Here is a 16,781-nt window from a genome sequence, read left to right as displayed (position 1 = left end):
GGCTGACTGTGCATTTGTCTGTCCCTTTTCTTTCCTCTGTCCAGTTCCACAGCACTTGCATCCCCTCCCCCCATTCCCTGCCCTCTGCCCAGAAGGGGCCTGCAGAGCCTCACCATAGGCATATGAGCTGGCAGGAAGGGTGCCTGAGTCCTTCACAGAGCAGTCTCACGCCGAGGTCGTCCAGGTCATTCTGCAGTAGGTTTAGCTCCATCAGGCTGGGGCTGACCCTGAGCACGGAGGCCAGGTCCTGGCAGCAGCCAGACGTGAGGCCGCAGCCTGCCAGCCTGCAGGGAAGACACATGCCGGCCTCCAGTCAATGTCCTAACTGGCATCTGGTTTTCCTTTCTAGTACCTATGGCCCTATGAGGGTTCTAGGGTGACATTAAAGGAAGATAAAGACATGTCTGGCTTGCAGGAACCTGGGAGATGTAAATATTCCTCTTGCAGCCAAGGAGCTACTCAGGATAGAGACCACATCCCCTTTTCACTTCCGTGTGATTCCTATGAATCCTGCTCACTCACTGTATCGATGTTGTATGATTAATTTACACCAATGTTCCACTGGGATGCCTGGATCTCATTGTTAACTACCTTGGCCCTCCCAAATGCCCAGAGTTACCTGACATAGGTTTCAGCATTTTGTGGGTTTCAACATTAAGGGCATCTACAATGCAGGATGAGAAAAGAGTGAGCTTCTAATATAAGAATAAAAGTTAAGGAGGAATATGAGGGCTTCAGTGGGAATCTAACATGGCCTCCATGAGCCCTTGCTTTCTCTCTGTCCCATGGTGCTAGGGAAGCTCCTTCTGCCTCCCCGTGCCCACCCCACAAAGTAGTGCCAATGAAGAGCAATTACAACAGTCGCTGCAGCTTGCAGGTTGGCTGTCTCAGGCCCTGGCAAAGGTGCTCAGCTCCTGCGTCCAGGAGTGTGTTGAAGCTCAATTCCAATTGCATCAGGGTTTGGCTGGCACTCAGCCCAGAGGCAATGTCCTTGCAGCTCTCAGCTGTGAGGCCGCAGCTGGCCAACCTGTGGGAGACACGTGACCATTGCCTTGCCTTTACTTATCTGTTGATTTCCACAATCACCCATGAACAACCTGTTGAGCATCTACACCTGTGGGCCAGGTGGAGGTCAGTAAGACCCTCTAGCCCCCAGGCCCCCAGAAATACACAGGCACTGGGGGATAGACATAGAAACAAATAATAGTAAGTCAGGTTTTGGATCTCTTTGGATCAAAATCCTCCCACGTTTTCCCAGATCATCAGAGAGAAATTCATGGTCCTTGACCTTGTCTGTGAGACACTGGTGGTCTGACTCCTTGTCCTCTCTGTCCTCATCTCATATTCCTTTTAGCTGCATCTCCACTGGCCTCCACACTGTTCCTTAAACACTCCAGGCATGGTCCCACCTCAGGTTCTCTGCACTGGCTGTTTCTTTTGGCTGGAACAAGCTATCTTACCTGATAGCTCATGGCTTGTTCCCTCACCTGCTCCCAGGTCTTTGCTCAAAAGTCCCCTTGCAGGAACCTTGCCTCACCACCCTCCGTATTTAAAACGGCACACCCAGCCCCAACTCTCTACTCCTTTCTGCTTTACTTTTCTCTCTAGTCCTTACCACATGCAATATACTTTACTTGTTCTTTTGACTTTTTCTCCCCATCCCCTCTGGAATGTAGGCTCCATGAAGAAGGAGTTTTGCCCATTTTCATTACTAGCTGGACCCAAGTGCCCACAGTAGTGTCTGGCACATAGTGGGCACTTAAAAAGTAGATGGTGCCCCAAGGGACAAGTCAAGTGCAGCTGAAGGCAGAAAAAATGATTAATTTTGACAAGGGAAGGAGGTGGAAATGTATGATGAATGCCTTGAATGATGAGTGGTTCATCAAGATGCCCAGCCCAAGAAAAATCTTCTTCAGATAAATGCCCAGAAGTGGAATAGCTGGCTCACATGATAGTGCTGTTATTTATTTATTTTTTTTTTTTTGAGAAATATCTATACCATTTTCCACGGTGGCTGCATCCACTTCCATTCTCACCAACAGTGTATGAGAAAGTACACATTTTCTCCACATCCTCTCCAATACTTGTGATTTCTACCTTTTTGATAATAGCCATTTTAACAGGCACAAATTGATATCTTATTGTAGTTTTACTTTTTTGGCAGTGCCGTGAGGCTTATGAGACCTTAGTTCCCCAGTGAAACCCACAACAATGGAAGCACTGAGTCCTAACCACTGGACCACCAGCAAAGTCCCCAAGTGTCCCTTCCTTAAGGACATTTCCCACTGGAGACCCTTATCTGGCCCTGTAGTTACACCTTTATTAGCATGGTTCCCTGATTAATGTCGGTCTTTTGCAAGCTCTCTGAGAATAGACACCTGCCTGTGTGTGTTTGCCATAGAGACCCTGGCACCTGGCGCAGTGGTGGGCCAGAGAGGGGCTCAGTGAGTATTTGCTGAATGCAAGGACAGTTCCCCTCCTAGAGTCAGCGTCCGTCTTAGATCTCCTGTCCATCCCTGTTCAGAGCAGCGCCCAGGCCAGACTCACCGCAGGGTCTCTAGCTGGCACCCAGGGCATCTCAGGGCCTCATCAAGACTCTGTACTGCAGAGCGGCTCAAGATGTTTCCACTCAGGTCCAGTTCCTTCAGGTTTCCAGTGACCTGGAGAACAGAGCAGAGAACCTGCCAGCAGGCTTCTGTGGCCGGGACCCAGCTCAACCTGTGGGGAAGAGAGGCAAAGGAGAGGTGCGGTCTGTGTGTGCAGGGGTGGAAGTGCATGGCGGGCAGTGCCATCCCCAGGGCTGACCAGCCTCCCTGACTGCCCCGAACACCGCAGATAAAAGAGATGGAAAATGGCTCCCTCTGCCCTCAAGAAACTTCCAGATGGAGGCGGAAGCAGACATACATGATGAACACTTCAGAGTAGTATGGCAAGGGCTGTAGAGTGATGAGCCACAGAGAAGAGGGGCCCCCAGCCCAGGGTGGTGGCCACAGAGGGGCAGCCAACTTTAAAAGAAAATGTCCAGTGTGGCTCAGTTTTGCCATGAAAATCAGCATAAAAAAGACTAGATGATATATCTCAATTCTTTTTTTTAAAAACAATCTTTGGCTGCTCTGCACAGCATGTGGGATATTAGCTCCCCTACCAGGGGTCGAACCTGTATCCCCTGCATTGGCAGCATGGAGTGTTACTCACTGAACCACCAGGGAAATTCCATACACCTCAATGCTTTTTAAAAAGTTTTTATTTTTTTAAAAAATATTTAAATTTTTTATATTTTTAAATTATGAAAACATGATAACACATTTACAGGAGACTTGGAAAATACAGAAAAAATACATCTAGTTACATATAGTTCCAGTTTATGATAATTATTTTTCAAGTAGATAAATTAAGATTTTTAGTTGGAGTTTCAATGTCAAACTCTCAAAAATTACTAGAATGAGTAGACAGAAAAGTAGGATACAGTAGATCTGAGAAGCACTACTTAATTCAACATAATTAAGATGTGTACAATTTTCATACAACAGCACCATATACTTCAATTCTTAATGATGGTCATTTCTGAGTTGATATTAATTTCTGTTGATATTAATTTCTGGTTGATATTAATTTCTGTCTTTTTGCTTCTCTACATATTCTTATTTTCCTATAATGGACATGGGTTTTGCTGTGAGAAAAAACCCTTGAAAGTCAGAAAAAGCAAAAACCCAAATCCAGCGTTTTTTCCTCTGACTCTTTTCTGGTTTACTTGTGTGTGATTGGGCTTCCCTGGTGGCTCAGACAGTAAAGAATCTGCCTGCAATGCAGGAGACCCAGGTTCAATCCCTGGGTTGGAAAGATCCCCTGGAGAAGGGAATGGCAACCCACTCCAGTATTCTAGCCTGGAGAATCCCATGGACAAAGGAGTCTGGTGGGCTACGGTCCATGGTGTCATAGAGAGTTGGCTGCGACTAACACTTTCACTTTTTTTTTCACTTTTTTTGTGTGTGATTACTCCCTTCCTGCAGGCTTCCCAGGCGGTGCTAGTGGTAAAGAATCTGCCCTCCAATGCAGGAGACACAAGAGAACTTCTGGGTTTGATCCCTGGGTCAGGAAGATTCCCTGGAGTAGGAAATGGCAACCAGCTCAAGTATTCTTGCCCAGCAGGCTACAGTCCATGGAACCACAAAGAGTGGGATATGACTGAATATGTGTTTGTGTGCACACACACACACATGCACACACATGCACACACTCTCTTTCTGCAGCCAACATCACGCCTTGCCGTCTGTTACCATAGCATCATACTCAATTGTAATTACTGGGTGGTTGTGTGTCTTCTACCCCAGGTTTTGAGTTCTTTGACGCAGGAGTTGTGTTTGTTCATCTGTGATCTGGAGGATCTGGCCTAAAAGCAGTGCCAGATAAATATTCACAGGACAAATCATAAAAGGACTAAATGATCAATAATGCAACTGAGATGGGGGAACCTGGGTGGGGAAGTTAATGGGGTTGGAGGATGTTTAGAGAAAACTCTGCTGTCACACTCAGGTTGGCGTGGGCGGATTTTAGGCTAAGTGCGCGGGGTACAAGAGTGCATTATTGACACAAACAGAGAAGTCAGATGTGCAGGGAAAAATGGAGACTACCTTTCAGACACACACATTCTGTGATGGAGGAGATCTCTGGACCAATGACATGGTCAACAGCCGTTAAGGGGAGTGTTTGAAGCAGCTGAGGGAGGGGTTTGCTTAGAGACAAACATGAGGGAGAAAGAGAGGCAGGTGGGCTGCATGGAGGGGAAATCAGGTTAGCACAGGAGGTGGAGAATATGGTGGTCATCGAAGAGACAGGATGAGGAGTGGCAGGACGCAGTGGGCCCGCCCAGAGGCAGGCAGGGCACGTCACATGGATGGACCCTGCTGCAGGGGATCTTAGGCAGATGGGGGATGGTGGTCACTGCAGATCTTGATCCTTGAACCCCTGGGGTTAAGTTTAGTGAAAGTGACTCCAGTGCCTAGGACGGAGGAGCCAACAGAGGAGCGGGAGAGAAGAGTGGGTGGGGTACTCACAGCACTGTGTCGGTGGGCCTGCATGCTCCTGGATGTTGTCTGCCCTCATTCAGTTGAAGCCGCCACACGTGGCTGCAGAATCTAATGCAGAAAGTGAACACGAGCAGCTCCATGCTGGTTCGGATGCACACTCTCGTTCCTTGGAAATGGGCCATCGCTTGCGTCAGGAACTCCTCGTCCTGAATCTCGTACAAACAGTGAAACAATTGCAGAGAGTAATGCTCACGCCGGAGTTCCAATTCAGCCCACCGCAGCAGTGACTCCCGCTTTCTCTCCCAAGACAGCTTGCATTGGAAAATGTTCTCCATCTCTCTCGATCCTTGCTCACTCAAAAGGCCGGATAGGAAATGCACGGTTGGTGCCCCAAACAGGTTATTGATCCCATATACTTCTACCAACTTTTCCATGCTTCCAGTGCTGTTAGGATGGTCACTTTTGTCCCCCATGTCCCCTAAGGCAAAGGACACTGCTGCAAAGAACTCCTGGAAACACAGGTGAATGAAGCTGTAGTTCAGAGATGTGGGGTGTTTTTGAAGAACATCCATCTTTAAGGGAGTGGCGTTGATGACCCCATCTAATCCATGCTTCTTGAGGTCCCCTGGACTGAACAGAGTCTTTCCTTGACAGATACCCTCAGCAGCAAGAGTACAGAAGCCCCTCAGCTGAGTGCCCAGGGGCTGAGCTTGGATAGCTTGGGCAAGGTAGCGTAGATAGAGGGCTGTCATGGTCTGCGACTTCAGTGAGAGTTCTTCCCCTACCTCCATCTGCTGCTTCAGGCAAGTGCAGGCCAGCCAGGACACCAAGGGCGTGAGGCACATGGTCAAGAGTGCTTGGTTTGATTCAACCACGCTAAAGGCTCTAGTTGCTTGGCTTTCCTCTGTGAAATATTCATAGAAATAGTCCTTCCTGGAAGACTTGGAGAACCCCAGGACCTCCACCCAACATGGCTGCTTCAAAGAAGGAATGAACTTCTGCAGAGCTGCAGTCCGAGCTGTGATCAGCAAGGATGCCTCTGGAAATATGGTTTTCTCCACCAAACTGCCCAGCAGTGTCTGCACAGGCTGCTGCTGGCTCTGGTGCAGACAGAGCTCTGCCCTCTTCTCCTCTGAGACCCATTCCAGTTCATCTAAACCATCGAGGATGAAGAGCAGCTGCTCCGGCTGAGACTGGACCTGTCCAGCGGGAGCCACAGTGGTGGACTGGTCTTTTGTGATGAGTTCCTCCAGACTTGTCAGCTTGGACGTGGCCAGCTCTCTGCAGTTGAAGTAGAAGACATGCTGGAAGTGGTTCCTGTATAGCTGGCCCTCCTCCCAGGCTCTTCTTATGTGCCTGGCCAGTGTGGACTTCCCAATTCCAGCAACTCCATGCAATATGACTGTGTGAGGCCCTTCCTGGGAACCCAGGTCTGAGCCAAATAAGTCTCTGACCTCAATCAAATGCCCTTGCCCCTCAACCACCCTGTGATCCCAGCTTTCCCGGTTCAAGGACTCGTAGTCTTTGTGGTAAGGAGTGTGTAGAAGTAGCAACTGCATGAATTTTGGGTGCAAATCTTCATTTTTCCATGACCAGGTGGAGCAAGGTGTCTCTCTCCTTTGATCCTGGTATCTCTGTCTGCTTCCTAAGTAAGGGAGGGAGAGATAAAACATAAAGGTATAGGATAGGTTTGTTCATTTGTCCCTCCTTCCAATACTCAACAACTGTGTTTTGCACCTGCTCAAGCCACATGCTGTGCTGGCTGCTGATTCAGAAATAAAGGAAATAGAGACTAGAAAAACAGGAGAGAGGCTGGTGAGATATCTGCACTCCCACATTCATTACAGCACTATTCATGATATGGATGCATGATACAAAACAACCTAAGATGTTTCCATGGATGAATGGATGGATAAAGGTGATATAGTCTATTGATCTAAGTATCTACCTATCTCTCTCTAATGGAATATTATTCACCCATAAAAAGAAGGAAATCCTGATGTTTGTGATAACACGGATGAACCTGGAGGGCATTATCCTAAGTGACATAAGCCAGACAGAGAAAGATAAATATGTATGGTATCACTTATATGTGGAATCTAAAAACAAAAAAATTTAACCTTATAGAAACAGAGAGAGGAATAATGGTTCCCAGGGATGAGGGGGTGAGGGAAATTGGGAGATGTTGATCAAAGAATACAAAGTTTCAATTTTAAAATGAATTAGTTTTGAGGCTTTGATGTACAGCATGATGATGATAGCTAATAATACCATACTGTATGTTTGAAATTTGCTAAGATAGCAAATCATAAGCATTCCCAACACACACACACACACACACACACACACACACACACACAGAGGTATTCAGGGTGATGGATGTGTCAATTAACTTGATTGCAATAATTGTTTCACAATGTATATCAAATCTGTACACTTTTAACATAGTACAGTTTTATTTATCAATCATGCCTCAAGCTTGGCTGGAAAAACCAACGAAAATGAATTCAGCATTAGGAAAAGATGTATTTCTTTTGAATTGGTCTTTTCTATTCATTGAGCAGGGCTTCCCAGGTGGTACTGTGGTAAAGAATCCACCTGCCAATGGAGAAGATTCGGGTTTGCTTCCTGGGTCGGGAATATCCCCTGGGATAGGAAATGACAACCTATTCCAGTATTTTTGCCAGGAGAATCCCATGGACTGTGCTTGCCATGGAGTTGCAAAGAATTGGACATGACCGAGTGACTGAGTGCACATGCATTCTATTGAGTAATAGATATTAGGTAACCAACCCATTGTCTTGCCATTTTTGCCCTAGTTGCTAGATGCTCAGAATCAATGAATGTTTTTTGTAACAACTAATTAACCTCTTGGCTTTCATATTTACTTCTTCATGTTTAAGGTTATTGCTTTTGTATGTTTTGGTAAGATGCCTCTTACATATTACAAAATTCTTCCTTCTTTTCTTCTTTTTCTTCCTCCCTCCCTCTGTCTTTTCCTTCCTTCCTTCCTTCTTTCCTTCCCTGAATGGGAAAAAGTATGATTAATTAAGTCAGTTAATTCAATCTCCAACCTGGGTCATATTTTAGGACCATGAATTCTACAAGTATACTCCTACCTGGGTGTGGAAGGGATCATTTTAACAAAACATCTCTCAGATTTCAAAAGGGACTTCTCTCATCATTGAGATCAATGTTAAGAAGATGCCTCGTGCATGTCCTAAGCCACTTCAGTCATGTCTGACTCTTTGTGACCCTAAATACTGTGTAACCCACCAGGCTCCTCTGTTCATGGGATTCTCCAGGCATGAATACTGGAGTGGGTTGCCATGCTCTCCTCCAGGGGATCTTCATGACCCAGATGTCAAACCCACTTTTCTTACATCTCCTGTATTGGCAAGCGGAATTCTTTACCACTAGCACCACCTGGAAGCCCTTAGATGACAAGGGAAGCAGAACATTAAATGTGTGGATGGTGGCATTTAGAACCAAACATGGAACAACAGACTGGTTCAAGTTTGCGAAAGGAGCATGTCAAGGCTGTATATTGTCACCCTGTTTATTTAACTTATACCCAGAGCACATCATGCAAAATGCTGGGGTGGATGAATCACAAGCTGGAATCAAGATTGCCTGGAGAAATATTAATAACCTCAGATATGCAGGTGACACCACCCATATGGCAGAAAGTGAAGAGGAACTAAAAAGCCTCTTGATGAAGATGAAAGAGGAGAGTGAAAAAGCTAGCTTAAAACTCAACATTCAAAACTAAGATCATGGCATCTGGTCCCATCACCTCATGGCAAATAGATGGGGAAACAGTGGAAACAGTGACAGACTTTATTTTCTTGGGCTCCAAAATCACTGCATATGGTGACTGCAGCCATGAAATTAAAAGATGCTTGCTCCTTGGAAGAAAAACTATGACAATCCTAGACAACATATTAAAAAGCAGAGACATTGCTGACAAATGTCCATCTAGTCAAAGCTGTGGTTTTTCGAGTAGTCATGTATGTGTGAGAGTTAGGCCACAAAGAAAGCTGAGCACTGAAGAATTCATGCTTTTGAACTGTGGTGTTGAGAGTCCCTTGGACAGCAAGGAGATCAAACCAGTCAATCCTAAAGAAAATCAACCCTGAATATTCATTGGAAGGACTGAGGCTGAAGCTGAAGCTCCAATACTTTGGCCACTGGATTCGAAGAGGTGACTCATAGGAAAAGACTCTCATGCTGGCAAAGATAGAAGGCAAGAGGAGAAGGGGGAGACAGAGGATGAGATGGTTGGATGGCATCACCGACTCGATGGATATGAGTTTGAGCAAGCTCTGGGAGTTGGTGATGGACAGGGAGGCCTGGCGTGCTCCAGTCCATGGGGTCGCAAAGAGTTGGACACGGCTGAGCGACTGAACAACAGCAGTGGCATTAGAGAGAGTGGAGGCTGAATTCCATCTCTGCCATTCTGAGAGTTTATATTTTCCAGCCTCAGTCTTCTTATTTCCAAGGTGGAATAATAATAACATCCATCTCATGGAGTGGTCGTGAAATTTTATACTGTGCAAGCAAAGCACATGGCACAGAGCCTGACACAGAGACGGTGTCCACCTGACTCGCTCTAGGCCACTTGGGGGCTGAGGAGCTCAGCAGAAATGGAATCTTTCTCTTCCGACTCTAGGCCAGTGCCTGTCCACTAACCAGGTGATGTGTCTTCTGTACTGGATAATACTCCTGCATTTTAATTTCCAGGGGCTTCCTGGAAACAGTGCCTTAGGCAGGTGGAGAGATTCTGGCAGTAGGATTTCTTTTTTATTTTTTAAAAATTGGTTTTACTTATTTATTTTTGGCTGCACTGGGTTTTCATGGCTTTGCGGGCTTTTCTCGGGTTGTGGCAAGCAGGGGCTCCTCTTGGTCTTGCGGGGCTCTGGCTTCTCAGTGCAGTGGCTTCTCTTGTTGTGCGGCATGGGCTCTAGGGCGTGTGGGCTTCAGTTGCTGTGGGGCACTGGCCTGCTGTTCTGCAGTATGTGGGATCTCCCTGGAATGGGGATCAAACCCAGGTCCCCTTCATTGGCAGGCAGATTCTTAACCACTGGGCCACTAGGGAAGTCCCAGCAATAGGATTTCTGGAGAGAGGTCTCAGATGTTTGCCAGACCCTTTCTGCTCAGTGTAGCAACCTGGCCTCCATCCATGTCATTGCCTCACCACCGCTTTCCAGAGGCTCAGCAGGGCCTTACCTGTGCAGCTGTTTCCAGATGTTTCAACCAGTGGCCATACAGTCCCAGGACCCTCCTTCTCTCTGGACTCTGGACAGGAATGACGTGGGATTTCACAGGCTCTCAGGACTGCGGTGGATGTGGGGTCATTGGGTAACTCTTGGCTTGGTGACTCATGATATGGGGAACTTGGAAAACCTTGGTAAATGCTTGGGGAAAGGTCTTCGGGGGAGAAAGGAAAGAAAGGACCATTTATTGAGCATCGATTTCAGGATCATACATTTTAAATTCTCACAAAAATCCTGTGAGATGGTGTTGGTAATCCAATTTTTAAAGTCACAAAGAGAGAGGTACAATTTAATTCTCTTAACGCTCTGAAACTTCCTCTATCAGGTAGAAAGATTTTGATAAACCTCTTGGGGAAGGGAGTTAAGGTGCCCATTTCAAGCAACAACAAATAGTTACTAAGTGGCATTCTAAAGTGGTGGGTCCTCTTCATTGCCAGGCACCGTTTTATTTATTTAAAAAATTTTTATTTATTTATTTGGCTGAACCAGGTTTTTAGTTGCTGCTTGTGGGTTCTTCTTCTTTTTTTTTTTTTTTAGTAATAAAGGTTCTTTATCAGTTTTCACAATCAATACCCAGACAAAAAATAAAAGATAATTACAATCATGACTTGTGGGTTTTTTTAGTTGTAACATACAAACTCTTAGTTATAGCATGTGGGATGTAGTTCTCTGACCAGGGAAAGAACCTGGGTCTCCTGCAGTGGGAGTGGAGTCTTAGCTGCTGGATCAACAGCGAAGTCGCTAAATGCTTTATCATTTTATTCAGACACTGTTTTGCCAGACAATGAAACTCAGGGTATGCAAGTTGGGAGCAGAGGGGAACTGCTCTGTGTCTTCAATTAAGGAAGAGTCAGTGAGACTGGGTAGTGTGTGCGGGGAAGGACAAGAGAGAAGAAAGCTGGTAGGGGCACAAGAGGGGACCTTTGTGGGTAGAGAGGTGTGAAAAATCTAACACTTTTCTTCTACAACATCTTGTAGAGTCTACATCATATATCTGAACTTCTGTGCACATGGGTTATTTTAGTGTGGAGTTCAAGATATGTAAATTCTGTACTGTGGCATGGGTTGGTGTGCAGAGTAGAAAACTGAGTAGATCAGATGAGGAAATTGAGACATAGGAGGATAAAGTGATTTGTTCTGTGTCATAGAGCAAGTGGGTGAAGTCAGGGTGGAAAGTGAGGGCAATGGAGCTTGTGAGCATCACTGTTGAGGCTTGGGAGTGCAGTGGTGAAGAGTAGGCATAGCGGGAAGGGGAAGGGACTTCTTTGGTGGTGCAGTGGTTAAGAATTTGCCTGCCAATGCAGGGGACACGGATTTGGTCCCTGGTCTGGAATGATTCCACATGCCGCAGAGCAAGTAAGCATTAGAGCGACGACTACTGAGCTGGTGAGCCTAGAGCATGTAGTCCGCAACAAAAGAAGCCACTACAATGAGAAGCAAGAGCACTGCAATGCAAAGTAGCCCCCGCTTGCCACAGTGAGAGAAATCCAGTGTGCAGCAACGAACACCCAGAGCAGCCAAGAATACTGGAGTGGCTTGCCACTTCCTCCTCCAGGGGATCTTCCCAACTCAGGGATCAAACCTATGTCTCTGGCATCTCCTGCATTGGCAGGTGGATTCTTTACCACTAGCGCCTCCTGGGAAGCCCAAGCTGGGGATGGGGACCTTCAAACAGCAGCAGCAGACGGAGGGATAAATGACTGCACCAGGAATGGGTGGTTCTAGGCTCCAGCCCTGGCTCTGTCTCCAGATGCTGTGTGAACTTGCACTTTGATACTGGGACGAGAAGAGGAAGAAGCCTGGTTGTGGCTGGGGTTTGAAGCTTGGGTGACTCAGGATGATGGAGGCCAAAATAAGAGAAGTCAGGAGAGGGAACCGGCTTAGGCTGAGGGGTGAGCCTACCCTTCTCTCGGGGTTTATTTGGAGAACCGAGTCCTCCTTGGAACTTTTTAAACCACCCTGAACCCCAGGATCTTCATAGTCCACTGAGGTTGTGAGCCGAGCTCTGCCTGGGCAAGGACCACATTGCACCAGGTTGGGGGAGATTCACTGTCTGACCGACGTGAGTCTCAGCATCCCCATCTATCAAATTGGAAGGAGTGCAGTCTCAGCAGAGGGATGCTCCTGAAAGATCATTTTTAGGCCCACTGCGCCCACCACCCTGGCTCCTGGCTCCTCCAGCCTTCTGTAGTTCCTTCTGACTGGGTCCGCATGGAGGTACAAGCCCACTGGCTGCCTCAAAGCCGCCCCCCCACCCCATACCTCAGGGCCCCTCAGCAAGCCTCACCTTTCCTATATCCAGATGCGAAAATTAGGGGGCTCGAACTCCATTTCAGTGGGTTGAGCACTGGTTGCTTAGGCTTGCAGAATGTCAACACTTTGGTGGAGGTGGGCCAGCTGGGAGACTCCAGGTTGGGTGCACTTGGCGAGTGGGAGAATGAGGAATACAGGGCTGTGGGGAGCAGACAAACAGGTTGCCAGGGGATGGGGCAGAAGCCAGGGTTGAGGCCTGGGTTCTTCAGGCAAGAAGAACAAGAGAGGTCTTCTGTCTCTACCAATAGAGGTCAAGAGGGAGACCATTACAGCCTGCCTCTTGTAGGAGGATGATTTCCTGATGCTGCTGGACAATTCATCCTGATTTGGGATCCAGAAGATTTGTATCTGTGTCCTGGCTCTCTTTCTACCTCCTCATGAAAGTCAAGCCCCCTCTGTGTGCCTCTCCTCGGTGGGGTGAGGAGTCCCACCTCCCAGGGCTGCTGATTAGTAATAATAACTGCAGTGACAGCAACAGTAGCAACAGAGCTCCTTTTTTTTTTTTTTTTTTTGAGTACTTACTACATCTTAGGGGCTTCCCTCATAGCAAAGTCAATAAAGAATCTGCTTGCAATGCAGGAGACCCGAGTTCGATTCCTGGGTCAGGAAGATCCCCTGGAGAAGGAAATGGCAACCCACTCCAGTATTCCTGTTTGGGAAATCCTATGGTCAGAGGAGCCTGGCGGGGTACAGTCCATGGGGTCGCAAAGAGTCGGAATAAACCACCACTAGACTCTTAGACTCTGTGCTAAATATTTAATATGAACTATCTCTCTAACCCTTACATAGTCTGAGGAGGTAGGCTCTTACTCTCCCATTTTACAGATGTAGAAACAGAGGCACAAAGCAGTGAAGTGACTCACCCGGTGTGGCAGTGCCTGGTTCCCAAGTCCATGCTTATAACGCAAGGCCAGGCAAATGCCTGCTTAGGAGTCGGGCATGAAACCCCTAACCCTCGCTTCCAGTTGCCCTTCTGAATTCCAGCCTTCTCCCTCTCTGGCCTTCTGAGCACCCCTTCCAGGCCCTGTGAGGACCACATGGGATCCTAGGAATCCACTTGGCTAGAAAAGGAATCCAGCAACCTCCCCTCCCCACCCCAGCAAGCCTCTTAGCTGCAGGCTGGCCTAGGTCTGGATGCCCCCTGATCGGGCAGTCCTAAATCACCACCCAGAGGAAGGTGTGTGTGTGTGGGTTCTCTGGTGGGGGGTGAGGAGATCGACAGTGGGCAGAGAAGGCTTTGTAAGCACCTGAATTCAAGTCTGTCTCTTCGAGGGTCTTGGTGCATGCCCCTTGCTCGTTCACGTGTGGTCCCTTGGTGTGGATGGCCATACACTCGTGCTGTACCTCCTTCATCACTGAGAGGATCGTCATGGTCTTCCGGCTCCTTGGCTTCTCTGGTTGAGCGTGGACCACCTCAGGAGACTGCAAGCGAGGTTCCTCATCAGGCAGCCAAAGCCGGAGCTCCTTCAGCTTCTGTTTCTTCTTTTCCTCCAAGTCCTCCAGGCTTCGGGCTTCACCGGCCATCGCTGCTGGGCTGGGAGACCTTGGGGGTGTCAACTACAGATTGGCACTTGCCATGGGCACTGGCTGTCTACCTCTACAAGGATTAAATCATGTGCTGCTGCAGCTGCTGACCTTTAACATCCCCTGAAGGGAGTTCAGGATGGAGATCAGGGATAGGGGCCTCTGCGCTCGAGGAATACCTGGCAGAACAGGTCTTCAGGGCGTTAGGTCTTTTCAGGAGCTGATTCTTATGAGCCCAATTCTTGCATCTCCTCACATCTAGAAAAGCACTAAAATCCTTCATGGGGAGGTATGCTCCTTGTGACGAGCAGAAACCTGCAAATACAGGTTGCATGAACTCCCCCTTTATCAAAATCACATATATACTGACCTTCCTCTGTCTCCCTCTTTGGAGCAGTTTCTCAGCGCTATCTGAAATGCTGTCTTCTGGGCTGCAGTCCTCATTTTGCCTTCAGTTGCCTTGCAGCTCTCAGGTCATTTTTTTTTTTTTTCAAGTCAGCAAGGATGTTTATGGGGAGGGGGTGGATGTTGGGTTGGCGAGGAAAGTCAGGAAGGCAGAGAATAGCAACTTCCTTGACCTCTACCAATGCAGGACTCCCATGGGGATCACTGCTCTTCACCTGGCAAACTCCTATTCAGCATTTAGAATCAGTTTTATAAAATCCCAGGGCATCTGCTGATAGACTTTGTTGGGACAAGGGAGGGGAAAAGGAGTGGGAGGAAAAGCCATAGGAAGAGGGGGGTCCAGAGGGGGCCTGGGAGACACTAGAAGAGGTCAGCTTCCTGGGTGCCAGGGTGGAGGGTGAGGTCGGTCAGGAGGGTGAAGCGGCAGGGCTGGGATGGTGGGAGAGATGCTCTGGGTACTTACTGTTGTGTGTCCCTTGGGGTCTTCCTTCTCCTGGGACTTGGACACGTGGGACCAAGCCTTGATGTGGACAGGAGGTAGGGGCTTTCAGAGCCAAGGGTTGAGTTCAGAGCTGTCTGCTCTCAAGTCTCCTCAGATCTCTCCTGGCCCTGGGTCACTGACCTGGAAGAATAGTCCTCACTCTGTCAGAGCAGGCATGGGAGTCACCAAAAGGACCCACTTGAGAGTGCAGCCTGAGAGAGGGGGGTCAGGACAGGCATCTTCTGCAGCCTCTCAGTTTTCAGGGCTTCCTGAACCCCACTGCACTTCCTGCCATGCTAGGAGGTGCACCAGGGTGTGTGTCCCAGGCCCAGGGGGCTGCCTGCTTTGTGAGCAGCTCGGCACGCGGCTAGTCAACATTCCTGCTTGAAAGCGGAACAACTCTGCCGCATCTCAGCAAATCTGGGCCTCTGGGGAGTAGGCATGGACTTTCTTCCTCTTTTGTAGAATCCTCAGGGTTGGAGACTCCCGGCAGAGGCACGATGTTACCTAACTCAGTTCCTGTTGTGTAATGGTTTCTGGCCTTAATTGGCCCTGGGCTGGAGGGGACCAGGCCCAAGGAGCTTCACTGACTCCTCATGTGACTGATACCTTTCTCTGAACCTCACTTTGCTCATCTATCAAATAGGACATCATAGATTTGCAAACAGGCTCCAATTAAATACCAGAGTGGGTAGCCTTTCCCTTCTCCAGGGGATCTTCCCAACCCAGGGATTGAACCCAGGTCTCCCTCAATGCAGGTGGATTCTTTACCAGTTGAGCCACAAGGGAAGCCCAAAAGCTCTTAGTAACCTTTAAAAATGTTATATTTAAGTGTTAGTTTTTTGTTTTTGTTTTTTTTTTAGTGGTTAATAAGCACAGTGGAGGACTTTATGGCACGAGGTATAGCCAGAGAGAAGTGTTTTTTTTTTTCCCCCACCCAACACTAACTTTCTGGATACCAGCTAGGGTTCCTTCTCAATTCACTTCTTCCCTCCTTTTTTTTTTTTCAAGATTTAAAGCATTTATTTTGGCAGCCCTGGGTCTTCATTTCTGTGCCTGGGTTTCTCATTGCTGTGGCTTCTCCTGCTGCAGAGCCTGGTCTCTAGGCGCGTGAGCTTCAGTAGCTGTGGCTCCCAGGCTCCAGAGCACAGGCTCAGTAGTTGTGGCACACCTGGGCTCAGTTGCCCTGAGGCATCTGAGATCCTCCTGGACCAGGGATTGAACTCCTGTCACGTGCATTAGCAGGCGGATTTTTATACACTGTGCCACCAGGGAAGTCCTCAATTCACTTGTGACACTAACTACCCAGAGTAAGTGAAGACCCCATGGTTGATGGGGCTCAGTCCCACAAGACCACCCCCCGCTTCATACACCAGTTGCAAATGGGGTTTCCTGGGTTCTCTACCTTTCTGTTTGAAGAGATTCCCCAGGACACCTTCTCAGGTTTGATCATTTGTTAGAACAACTCATGGAACTCAGGAAAACAATTTAGTTACCAGTTTCTTGTAAAGGATACAAGTGGGGAATAGCCAAATAGAAGTGATACACACTGTAAAGTTGACATTTTTAAAAAAAATTTATTTTTAATTGGAGGAATTGCTTTACTATGTTGTGTTCGTTTCCGCCATACAACAACATGAATCAGATGTAAGTATACTTGTATTCCCTCCCTCTTGAACCTCCTTGCCACCCCACCCCTCAAGGTTGTCACAGAGCACTGGGTTGATCTCCCTGTGTTACGCAGCAATTTCTCAC

General features: G+C 47.8%; 1 protein-coding gene across 4 annotated transcripts in view; it reads right to left on the bottom strand.

Moving 5' to 3' along the window:
- The window catches only part of NLRP1 (NLR family pyrin domain containing 1), a 31,541-nt gene extending 16,026 nt beyond the window's left edge, over nucleotides 1-15,515 (bottom strand). Inside the window, exons 1-8 of one of the 4 annotated variants that reach the window (XM_061390809.1) lie at nucleotides 15,009-15,515; nucleotides 13,864-14,159; nucleotides 12,591-12,755; nucleotides 10,257-10,457; nucleotides 5,055-6,672; nucleotides 2,548-2,718; nucleotides 857-1,027; nucleotides 114-284 (exon numbers count right to left, since the gene is read on the bottom strand). In XM_061390809.1, coding sequence (XP_061246793.1) covers nucleotides 114-284; nucleotides 857-1,027; nucleotides 2,548-2,718; nucleotides 5,055-6,672; nucleotides 10,257-10,457; nucleotides 12,591-12,755; nucleotides 13,864-14,140 — 2,774 coding nt within the window. In that variant the 5' untranslated portion in view covers nucleotides 14,141-14,159; nucleotides 15,009-15,515. The remainder of the gene's footprint in view (nucleotides 1-113; nucleotides 285-856; nucleotides 1,028-2,547; nucleotides 2,719-5,054; nucleotides 6,673-10,256; nucleotides 10,458-12,590; nucleotides 12,756-13,863; nucleotides 14,160-15,008) is intronic. The other 3 variants (XM_061390806.1, XM_061390807.1, XM_061390808.1) reach the window with 3 other exon arrangements.
- Between the last annotated feature and the right edge of the window lie 1,266 nt (nucleotides 15,516-16,781).

The sequence above is a fragment of the Bos javanicus genome, chromosome 19, assembly GCF_032452875.1.
Source record: "Bos javanicus breed banteng chromosome 19, ARS-OSU_banteng_1.0, whole genome shotgun sequence".
In the NCBI taxonomy this organism is placed as follows: domain Eukaryota; kingdom Metazoa; phylum Chordata; class Mammalia; order Artiodactyla; family Bovidae; genus Bos; species Bos javanicus.
The sequence above is the reverse complement of the archived record's forward strand: the minus strand, read 5'-3'. Positions and strand labels throughout refer to the sequence as shown.